The sequence below is a fragment of the Pipistrellus hanaki genome (genome assembly GCF_964339955.1).
Source record: "Pipistrellus hanaki genome assembly, chromosome: 2".
Taxonomy (NCBI): domain Eukaryota; kingdom Metazoa; phylum Chordata; class Mammalia; order Chiroptera; family Vespertilionidae; genus Pipistrellus; species Pipistrellus hanaki.
The window spans coordinates 152,630,415-152,642,770 of NC_140504.1; the positions used below are offsets into that span (position 1 = coordinate 152,630,415).

At 36.2% G+C, this 12,356-nt stretch overlaps 1 protein-coding gene across 17 annotated transcripts in view; it reads right to left on the bottom strand.

Annotated features, from left to right (window-relative positions):
• Positions 1 to 1,560: 1,560 nt before the first annotated feature.
• The window catches only part of SRSF11 (serine and arginine rich splicing factor 11), a 40,641-nt gene continuing 29,845 nt past the window's right edge, over positions 1,561 to 12,356 (bottom strand). For 4 of the 17 annotated variants that reach the window (XM_084871884.1, XM_084871885.1, XM_084871876.1 and 1 more), the window contains 4 exons: positions 8,559 to 8,648; positions 5,149 to 5,244; positions 4,046 to 4,184; positions 1,561 to 3,939 (listed from right to left, as the gene is read on the bottom strand). In XM_084871884.1, the coding sequence (XP_084728010.1) occupies positions 3,742 to 3,939; positions 4,046 to 4,184; positions 5,149 to 5,244; positions 8,559 to 8,648 (523 nt within the window). In that variant the 3' untranslated portion in view covers positions 1,561 to 3,741. Of the gene's footprint in view, positions 3,940 to 4,045; positions 4,206 to 5,148; positions 5,266 to 8,558; positions 8,649 to 12,356 lie in introns of all 17 variants that reach the window. The other 13 variants (XM_084871873.1, XM_084871881.1, XM_084871874.1 and 10 more) reach the window with 7 other exon arrangements.

Genomic DNA, 12,356 nt, shown 5'->3' on the forward strand with positions numbered 1-12,356 from the left:
TTTGGAAAGAATGAGAACATGTCACTTCCCAATTATTATTTTTTTTGTATAAGAGAACATTTATTTGGTAAATGACAGGAAAATTTCTAGAAGTGGGCTTAGGAAACAAGTTATGGAGGTAAAGAAAAGCCCATGGAACTTGGTAAAAAGTGTGGGGCAGGGAAGAGGAAGATGGGAAAGGCATGGGCGTGCTCCCAGGAAGGAGAGCATCTTTCCCAGTTATGTTTGTAAGGACATCATTTAAAAAAACGTTTGGCCTGGCTGGTGTGATTCAGTGGTTGAACATGGACTCATGAACCAGGAGATCTAGGTTCAATTCCCAGTAGGGGCACGTGCCCGGGTTGTGGGCTCGGTTCCGTTAGGGGTATGCAGGAGGAAGCTGACCAGTGATTATCAGTGATATTCCCGTCTTTCCCTCTGAAATGAATGAAAATATATAAAATACGTTCGTTATTCTGTGAATTCTGTAATAAGTATATATATATTTTAAAAGTAGTAAGTGTACTCTTAAGAATATTCCCACAGTTGAAGAATTTAGTATGGTTCACATGTATTTTGCTAAAGAAATGCCTCCTGCACACTCCGTACTGGTTATGTGCCCTCAACCAAGGCACATGCCCTTGACTGGAATCGAACCTGGGACCCTTGAATCAGCAGGCCAGTGCTCTATCCACAGAGTGAAACCGGTTAGGGTGAGAATTAAAAAAAAAAAAAAAAAAAAAAAAAAATATATATATATATATATATATATATATTTTTATTGCCTTCAGAGAGGGAGGAGAGATAGAAACATCAATGATGAGAATCATTGATTGGCTGCCTTCTGCATGCACCCTACTGGAGATGGAGCCTGCAATCAAGCATGTGCCCTTGATCAGAATTGAACCCCACAGGCTGATGCTGTATCCACTGAGCCAAACCCGCTAGGGCTCCTAAAAGAATTTCTAAATTAATTTCACATACAGTGAAAATGGCAACAAAATTAAAACTGAGTAAAATAGGCAAATAAATCCACAACTCCAGAATTAGTCTCATTTAGAAAGGACCTATGCTAATAAAGCCTTCGGAATAGACATTCTGGATGCTCTTGAAAGTCCCAGTAGCATTTCCATAACATCCATATTTAACAAGTAAACACAATTTAAATACTGATTGCATGGCCCTGAGGCACTTAATCTAGAACTCAACTGAAGAAAGTGGGTCTTGTTTGCTAGAGGAAAAGTTGGCTTGTACATACATTTTCTTTGATACCAACACCAGAACTTGACTCAGTTGTAAGATGCAGCTTGAAGTACAATTAGTTTGTACTGTTCTAGTACAAGTCATTTGTTCTTTCCCTAAGTGTTGAACATTTATTGACCCAGGCAACACAAGCCTGCAGCTCCCCCAATTATCAACTACATTGTATGTCAGGTATCAATCTCATATCACAATTAGGAAATGCAAAGTAAAAGATACAGGTTTTCCCAGTTGTAAATGAAACCAAAACTCATGACTAGACTCATATAGCCACTACCTCATTCACTCCTGAAGAATTTAAGCAAATAAATAGGACAAACATTTTTTCTAACAAAACCACTTTTATTTTTTAATTACTACTAAATACAGAACAAAACTCAAGTGTGGAGGCAGTCAGTATTCACTTGATTATCTGTGTTAAAAGGCTTGTGTCCCTGTGCAACCCTATCATTGTGCATAAAAGGTTCACTGAAAAATAACCTAGGTACGGGTTCCCTTCACTGCATTTCACATCAGTGGCACTATTTTACAGCCCAAAACTTCTTAATCCCTTTTGAAAAGTATATTTGTATTCAGAGATTAGAAGTGAGGAAATAGACTAATACTAGGTTTAACCAGGTGCAACTGCCAATATTTTACTGTTTTCATTTATAAAAATGGCAGTCTTAAGGTTCAACCATTGCCTACTAAGAAAGTTTTTGTAGGTTTAAATGTCACTTGTGTTTTAAAATGACTATTTAGGGCCATTACCAGAACTTCTTAACTATAGACAAAATTCCTTTTGATAAAATCTTTAAAAAGTTACTATAAACTGTAAAAAGAATGCTGCTTTTCTATATGGCATTTCAATTTTAAAAGTTAAAAAAATTATCAGACCTGGATCAAGAGCTATACTTCCAAGTCTCATTTCCCCCTTAATCCCAGCCACTCTAACTCTACTCATTTCATAAATGAATAAATATAATATTTAGTATTGTACAGTAGATACATACCATTGAGTTGCTATACTATTCCAGCAAAGGCAAATATTTCACTGAAAATATAAATTTAGTAGATACAGGAGGGACCATTTGTTTATCATAGTTTTACTCAACCCAAACCCTACACCCAAAATGAGAAATTTACACTAAGAAATAGACTGTTTTAGATAGAAATTAAAGCAACTTTAACAATTCTGATGGTAACTAATCACTACAGTGATAGGATTGTATAGTAAATATGTGGATTGTAGGAGAAAGTACTTGATTTGTAAAATGAATGAGGTAAATGTCATACATTCAACAGCTTGTAAATAAATACAAATACGGTTTTACAGGAACATGAACATAGGTTTAAGGGTTTTATTATCAAAGTCTTGTAAAACAATTTCAGAAACTGTACATCAACATGGCACAGACTGTAGCCTACTTTTGTTTTTACTGCACAAAAGTGAAGCTGGAAACTCCTGTAACTAAGAAAACAGTTGCCTAAACTACTCTGCATTTAACATGGAATCACTGTGGGCATAAGATTACTACTGCAGTAACAATAACACAAATTTGTTTTTATACAACTTGAGATAAAATAAAAAGTACATTATCAAGTACATTTGTCTCACTTTAAAAGCATATCGTCAATTTAAAATGCACTACCCCTTTTTCCAACACTTAAGATTAAAACAAATTAAAGTGAAAAATTGAAAATTAGGACGAGATAACTGTTTTACAGATGGACTCAGGATAGGCAGTTAGCATTCAATGATACAGGTGTGGAATAAATTATTTCAGGGGAAAAAATTCCCAAACACCTTATGAAAAAGTATACAACTCTACTTCAAAATATGCTATTATATTTACTTACTGCCAAAGACAGTTTCATTTGAAATCTTGTTTCTGTAATTAAAGCCTAAGCAGCCATCAAAAAAGGTTAGTGCATATATAACCTTTCCAAGTTAAACGCCACAAAATTTCAGCCACAAGGCTTAGAGGATTATCTAATTCAAATGCTTATTTCCAGATGTATCTATAAGAATGTTAATTTGTCATATGAACAAACAAGACCATTAAGTAGATCCATCATGTTGGAAGATTTTAATGACAATGAGGATACTCCTGCCACAATTAACATGCAATCAGTGCATTCTCTACATGGCTCTATTACGGCAATGAATCAAATTCTAGAAATACTATGTGAACTTACTTAATAAAGGAGATTATACAACATAAACAATCCATGCCTGCTGTAGATGCATGCAGCTTTTCACTTCTGTTATGAAGCAGTGCCAGAATAGTCAAGCTGCTTGGTTTCTCAATCAGATTTCACCACGTCAAGAATTGGTTACCCACACAGCATTTTCTAAAAACTTTTGGATGTAAATAATATCAATATCAGGAGCTTTATAACCATTTATAGCTCAGAGCTGTATACATCTAAGGTTTGAGATGAACAAATACAGCATGAAGAAATCACACAAAGGAATGACACTGATGCATGTATACAGGTGGATTCTCATGGAGGCCATATTCAGTCACTCATATCCATGTCTTCTTCATGATGATCATCACCATTCACTTTGGATTCTCTCAGGGGATCACCAGTTCCCTTTTCCACAGAACATTCTTTTGTTTTGGGGGAAACTGGTTCTGCTGGTTTCTTCTCTTCTTTTTTCTCTTTCTCGCTATCATACCCCTGTTCCTCTTCATCATAATCCCGTGTAACCTGCTTTGCCAAGGAGAATAATAAAAGTAAATGTCTTCACAGAAAAATCAATTCTTGTAAGTACTAGTACCACCTAAAATACCAAAATAAATTAGTTTTGTAAACATACTTTTACATCTTTATCACTCTCAGACTTTCTTTCTCGGTCCTTTTCTTTATCTTTACTTTTCTTCTTCTTGCTTGTTGATCGTTCTCGTTCATCTCTGCCTCTTTCTTTTTCTTTATCTTTCTTCTTCTCCTTTTTATGCCTAGGATAACAGGAAAATGTTCTCAAAGAAAAAAAAGATGCTTTAAGGGATACGGTTAATAATTTTTACCCATAAGCATAGCAGTAAGTTTTAACTTGTTTAGATGCTAAGCTTGACCCAAGTTCACATGATATAAAGAGGATACAGGGTCCTGGCCGGGTAGCTCAGTTGGTTAGAGCATTGTCCTGATACACCACTAAGGTTGCAGGTTTGATCTCTTGTCAGGGTACAACAGGGGTGGGGAACCTTTTTTCTGCCAAGGGTCATTTGAATTTTTATATCAATTCCTGGGCCATACAAAATTATCAACTTAAAAAATTAGCCTGCTGTATTTGGTCAAACATTTAACTAACTCACCCCCTAATACCTTGGCAGGGCCAGACCAGAATTTAGTGTGCCCCGCCATCTGGACGTTCCCCACCCCTGGACATACAAGAAGCAACTATGAATACATAAATAAGTGGAATAACAAATTGATGTTTTTCTCTATTAAAAAAAAAAAAAAAAAAAAAAAGACTAGCCCTGCCAGTGTGGCACAGTGGTTGAGTGTCAAACTCTGAATCAGGAGAGGTCAAGGTTCAATTCCCGGTCAGGGGTAGGCTCAATCCTCAGTGTGCGGTGTGCAGGAGGCAGCTAATCAATGATTCTCTCACATCACTGATGTTTCTCTCTCCCCCTCCTTCTTATCTATAATCAATAAAAATATATTTTAAAAAAATATAGAAAATATCCATTTTCAAAACATTGGACACAAGCCATGCTCAGCAATAGAAGAAAACTAATTTGGTTACAGGCATGAAATGCTTAATCCTTAACTAATTTGGTTACAGGCATAAAATGTTCAATCTTTATTCTAAGTGTCTAAAGTCATGAAAGAAAAATAAAAGCACATTCATAAGCATTTTATGGAAAGTAAAGTTCTGAAAATTAGAAAGCGTATACCTAAATCATTTAGCATTCTTACCTCCTAGGGGACGGTGAGCGAGACAGTTTTCTTTTCGGAGACCTGGGCTTTTTAGGAGATCTTGTGCCACTCCTGCTTCGTCGACGTCGTCTCTCTCTAGGACCACAAATGTACAAACTACACTTTAAAATACAGACACATCATAGCAGATATGTCTATGATGGACATTTTCAAATATAGATTTGAGCTCAAGAATCAAATGAGTAATAATAAATCACAATTCTTTTCCAAACTATATGCCTTTTCTTTAATGTTCTCAAGAAAACCCCAATTTCCAGCAATTCTTAAAAAAAAAAAAAAATCATATTATCATACCATCAGATTTGTTAAACTCAAGGAGATTAACTATCAGTTTTTGATTCATGTATCAGTGTCCAGAAGAGGTATAGGATCATACGTTATAATAAAAACATTACTTTTAAATTCACTGGGTAAAATTTATAGAGTTAATGTTAACATGGGAGCAAATTGATTCCATATACTCCGGCAAACCATAGCCCCCAACTGATTTGAGCAGTCATTGTTTAAGAAATATAGCCTTTTCCCTCTCTTTAAAACAGGGTGTAGAACCTTTTTCCTGCCAATGGCCATTTGGATATTTGCAACATCATTTGTGGGCCATACAAAATTATCAACTTAAAGATTAGCCTGCTGTTGCACACGGTTGAGCAATGTCTGTGCACTAAAAGGTTGCTGGTTTGATTCCCAGTCAGAGCACATGCACAGCTGCAGGCTCAATCCCCGGTGTGGGGGGAGTAGTTGCAGGAGGCAGCCAATCAATGTTCTGCTCTCACAGTTTTTCTCTCTCACTGTCCCTTCCTTGCTCTTGGTATGATGTTCCCCACTTCTGGCTTAAAGTGTGGCTTAAAAAAAAATTCTGCTGGTTACTGTTCTCAAAAGTTATTAGGACTTGTGAGATTACAATTTAGGCACAAAATAAAAGTAAAACCCCATAATTTCAGTTGTCTAGAATCTATAAAAGCTTTAGAAAAACAAAACAAAACTCAACCAAACAAAATATTACCTTTACAGCCCTCTGTGGCACATACCCCTCCCCTTCTCCCTTACAGTCCTCAAAACATTATACACAACTTTTCATTCATCAAATATTAAGGCGATCCAATAATTAAGCAGTGTAACTTGCTTATAAATAAGTACTTAAATAAAGGAATAGGCAAAAACAAGAACAAAAAGAAAAAAAAAGCCACTAGTTAGCAAGGTAAGAAAAAATACATGCTGCACACCCCATCTTCCCCTAAGACCTAGATTGGCATTTTCTTAAATACTTACACCTGGTTTTAAATATTTGGCTTTCAGTATCTGCAGGTTTTACATCCAAAGATGCCAGAGGGCCAACTGTATGCATTATTCTAAGGCATTTAATAAAGGGTGTCCCCTCCCCCCAAATGTATACACATATTTTGAATAATTATAAAGGCAGTGTTTATAAAATTTTCAAAATTGAGGTATCAGCTGTTAAACTGTACATACATCTTTTTGGGAATACCCTGTATAAGGGACTTGAACTTCTTGGATTTTGGTTCCTGCAAGGGGTCCTGGTATATTTACCTTTTCTGAAAATACTCCTCCCGTTGAGAAGAAACCCCTTTAGGTATCACACCCCAACCATTAATTAAAGGTTTGTCTATTTGTCTTTAAAGGTTTATCTATTCTGGACACTTCTTGTCCGTGGAATCCTACAATTTATAGTTCTTTGTGACTGACTTCTTGATGAGTCTCATCCATATGGTAACATGTATCAGTACTTTATTCCTTTTCATTGCTGGATAGTTCATTGTATAGCTATACCATTTTGTTCTCACGTTAGTTAATGAACATTTGGATTGACTTTTTGGTTATTATGAGTAATAATACTGCTATGAAAATTAGTGTACAAAGTTTTGAGTGTAATATATTCACTTTCTTTGGGTATATCCTTAGAAGTGAAAATACTGTGTCAAAACTTTTTAAGGAATTACCAACTGTCTCCCAAAGCATTTGCACCATTTTATATTCATGCCAGCAACACACAAGAGTCCCAGGTTCTCCACATACTTGTCAACACTAGTTACCATCTGTCTTTTTTTACTTGTTTTTATTTTTTATAATAACCATCTTAGTGTCTGTGGTTTTGATTTGCATTTCCCTGATAGACTAATGTATATCTTTTTATGTTTATCAGACTCTTGCATATATTCTTTGGAGAAAAGTCAATTCAGAGTCTTTGGCCATTTTTTAATTGGGTTGTCTTTCTACAATGGAATTGTAATAGTTTTTTTTTTTTTTTTTTTTTTTTTTTTTTTTTTTACATATTTTAGTTACAAGTCCCTTTTCAAATATATTATTAGTTACTTTCTAGCACTCTGGTTGTCTTTAAGTTCTTGATAGTATTCTTTGAAACACAAAAGTTTTTAATTTTGATGATATCCAAAATTTACATTTATCTTTTGTTATTTATACTTCTGATGTCTTATCTAGAAAACCATTGCCAAATTTAAGGTCATGAAGACTTACTTCTGCTTTTCTTTTTTTCTAAGAGATTTTTTAGTTTTAGATTTTACATTTAGGTCATGCATCCATTTTGAATTAATTTTTGCATATAGAGTGACCCTCCTAGCATTTAATAATCAATATAAGAAAATAATCACTACTGCAAAATGTGTAGACAAGATTGGAAAGAAAACGGAGTTACTACAATAAGTACGGCCAGCCCTCACTACCGTGTTTCCCTGAAAATAAGACATCCTCCGAAAATAAGACCTAGCGCATGGAAAAATAAGACATCCCCTGAAAATAAGATCTAGCGCATCTTTGGGAGCAAAAACTAATATAAGACACTGTCTTATTTTCGGGGAAACAGGGTAGTTTCATATAAACACCAAAGTTTAAATACCAGTGCAAAAAGCATTCCTGTGGAGTAAAGTTAGCAACATATTAATTTTCACACTATGGCAGAATTACAAGTCTAAGAATGATACGAATTTGAACTTGACTGCTTGCTATTATTTTATCAACGAAACCCTATATATAGGAGAAAAAACTCTTTGACTATTAACGTGGACATTTAAAGAATGACTATGTAATAAAAATAAATTTAATGTAATTCAAATCAGGATACAAAATGCATGTAGCAAATATAAAAATGACTGCTGTTGAACTCCATATTATGTCAAATACACACTATACCAGCTGTTGCCAACTGGTGGTCCACAGGCCACTGATGGTCCATGCTGTCCTAAAGGCTGGCCAATGATGCTCTACACCAAGCATGTCAAACTCTTCTAAACCATAAATAGTAAGTAAAAAGAACTTGCCCATCCCTATATGTACTAGAAAACATGCAATGTTCACAATCTATTGATATACTTGCAAATAATTTTAAGAAATGCCAGGAGTTTATAATGCCTTACCTGCTTGCACTTCTGGACCGTCTGGCTGTGCTGTAACTTTTTGGTGGTGTTTTGGAACGTTTCTTTTCTTTGTCTTCTTTCTTTTTGTCTCTAATAAATGAACATAATTTATGAATGCATTAGTAAGTTTCAGAGAGTAAAAACTTATATAATGCATCAAATAAACAGAAAAGCAGTGAGATCTAATCCCATTTTTAAAATATGAACATTATTTTGATACTGTATGTAGAAATATAATTTGAATGGCATTACTTGTGATTAAACATTTTTAAGAAAAAATTCTTTTTGGTATTCTACAGAAAACTTCTCTCCAATAGAGAGCATTGACTATAGGGAGAAAATGATAAAGGATATTGGACAGTTTCTTGACTGACTGGCACAAACACCAATCCTATAGAATAAAGCCTAATATGCAAAGTGTCTGACCATCTGGCCAGTCGCTATGATGCACACTAACCACCAGGGGGCAGATGCTCAGACCAATAGGTTAGCTTGCTGCTGGGTCCGGCCAATTGGGATTGGGCAAGATGGGCCACACATGCCCTAGAGCCCTCCCAGTTTCTCCCCAGCCCGTCATGCACCTTTTGGGTACCTGGACCTGGCCTAATCTGGGACCCCTTGGGGGTTGTTAGAGAACTGGTACTGGCCCAATCTTCTAGGCCAGGCTGAGGGACTCCATTGGTGCATGAATCCATGCACTGGGCCTCTAGTAGTTTAATAATTGTCTCTAGGCTCTTCAACAGACCTTTTTCTCTGAGTGATCCCAATTCACCATTGCTCTATGTCCTCTGTCAGGCCAAAGCTCATTATAATGCACTATCAAAATTAATTATTAGTATTCTTCCACAGCACCCACACGTTAACCTCTTTCATTGACCTAGCCAACTTTCTACCTTTGTTTCTGCTGCTAACTATTCTGGACTACTTGGTACTACCAGAAAAAACATTGCATCATAATCAACTGGTACTGTAACCATACCAATTTTGAGTCTTTTAACAGATTGTTATAAATTGACTTTTATTCCCTGCAGCATGTTTTTAAAAAGTATATTTTATTGATTTTGTACAGAGAGGGAGGATAGAGTTAGAAATATCCATCAGCTGCCTCCTACATAACTCCTTGATCGGAATCGAACCTGGGACCTTCCAGCCTGCAAGGCCATGTCTATCCACTAAGCCAAACCAGTTAGGGCTGAGCATGTTTTATAAAGAATGTTGTTGTTATTTCTTTAAAACTGTTTCTCTATTACTTGTGCTGTCTTCTCCTTCTAGCATCCTTTTGATACAAATGTTTTGTTTCACACTGTCCCCAAGTTTCCTTACACTATACTCCTGATCTTCAATTTTTTCCCTTTTGCTGCTCCAATTGGTTTTTTCCCTACCTTGTATTTCAAGTCATTGATTCTATCTTCTGCCCCACTCAATCTACTTTTGAATCCTTCCAATGTATTTTTTATGTCAGATATTAATCTTCATTTCCAACTGATTCTTACTTATGGTTTCTATTTCCTATTTCATGCTGTTATAGTTCTAAGTTTCTGAAAATCTTAAGTTCCGTGATCATCTTTATAACCATTACTTTGAACTCCGTGTCTAATAAATTGCTTGCCTCCTTTTCACTTAGCTTTCTTTTTGGAGTTTCCCCCTTTTATTTGTCTCCCCATGTTTGCTGTCCCTTTGTATTTGTTTCTATGTATTAGATCAAATTGCTATGCCTTCCAGTCTTCATGGGATCGTGTTATACAGTAAGTGTTTTGTGGGACTCATTGCTGCAGTCTCTCAGATCTCTTGAGTTGGGGGGGGGTAGGGAGCCTAGGAATGTCCCTTGTGTAACTTGGGATTTCCTATTATAATTGGGTTTTGAATATTGTTGTCTCATTTGTGGAAAGAATCTCCTCAGGATGGGTGAATGTGAGGCTCACTCCCATCCACATTGTGTGTTGTGCAGGTGTGCATCTGATCACAAACAGTCTTAGACAACAGGTCTCCCACAGGCAAAGGTCTTTGCTTCTAAGCTAACAGCTTGCCTGAGACCAAGTGAGAACACGTGTTCCCTGTGAGATTTGCTACAGAAATACCGCCTCCCACCCCCCTTAAATCACCATTTCCCCCAAGGCTGTGGACAAAGGGATCAATAATATATTTGTTAAATGAGAAATCCCTTATATCCATAAATATATATACATTTATTCTTAACTCTTCCATAATTTTAGAGATTAAAGTATCCCTTGTTGCTCTAAGCTATTCTCCCTTCCCTCCCTCCTTGGTCACTCTGTTCCGTCAAGTTATTCCCTCTCTTCATTCAAATCATTTTGTTAATCTTCACCAGAGGATATTTTTTTCCATTGATTTTTTAGAGAGTGGAAGGGAGGGGGAGGAACACACACACACACACACACACACACACACACACACAGAGAATTCGAGTCACATTGTTTGGTTGCCTCCCATACATGCCCTGACCAGGGCCAGGATCCTTCAGGGCATATGTGTGAGGAAGCTCGTTTGTTTGACTAAATTAAGAAATGACCCACTCTGTAAAACACAACTAACAGCCTTGTTAGAGTCTCAAACAGTCAGCAAAACTATCCCAGAATTTATGTTCCCAGTTGTTATATGTTTACCAAAATAAATTTTGTTGGTCCCCCGCTAACCTTTAAAAAAATTACATAATTAAATGCATAAATGGGTAAAGAAGTATAAAGAACTGCTTCTAGAAAAATAAGGCAAATATTTTAGAAAGAGATAAAGGACAATTGCTAAAAAAAAAAAAAAAAAAAAAAGAAAAGTGTTGTGAAACAATGTGTGACAACTATACATTGGGGGAAAAAACTACCGTATTTTCCTGCGTATAAGACGACCCCCCTAATTTTATAGTTAAAAGATAGGTTTAGGTCTATGTTTGCTGTATAAGACTACCCCCCCACTTCTGAGGCAACATCAGTTCTTTTTTTAATAGACCGCCTCTTTGATTCTGGCCAATATGAGCAGGCTTTTTTTCGTTTCAAAAGTCGTCTTATACGCCGGAAAATACGGGTGAGCATTTTTCGAGTGATAGAATTCTCTTTGCCACTTTAAAGATCGTTCAGAAGAAAATAATAGATTTGTATATGTTACCCAAGACTAGCATGCAAATTTAAAGTTTAAATAAAAAAGAAAATGAAAAAATAAAATGTTTGCCTTTTATTAAAAAAATTATATTTTTATTGATTTCAGAGACACAGGGAAAGTGAAAGATAGAAACATCAATGGTGAGAGAATCATCAATCAGCTGCCTCCTGCAAGCACCCCACTAGGGATCAAACCTGCAATCTAAAGAAGAAGCCCTAACCAGGAATTCAATCTCCTGGTTCATGGATCAACACTGAATCACTGAGCCATATGGGCAGGGCAATATATTTGCTTTTTAATAAATCTTCAGTTCACTAACTGGTCCCAAATCTTGGGATAAGAGACTCTCTAAATATGGTACAGAGTCAATCTTAAACACGTACCATATATTTATTGATTTCAGAGAGGAAGAGAAAGGGAGAAATAGAAAAATCAATGATGAGAATTGTTTCTCGGCTGCCTCCTGCAACTCCTATTGTGGATTGAGCCCCCAACTGCACGTGTTCTGACCAGGAGTCAAATCTTGACTTCCTGGTTCATAGGTCAATGCTCAGCCACTGAGTCACAGCGGCCAGGCATTAACACATATTTTTTTAAAAGTAAATCTTTATTGTTCATATTGTCACAAATGCTCCTTCCCCGCCCCCCCACCCCGGTCCATTGCTCCTCTCCACCAGGTTCCCACCC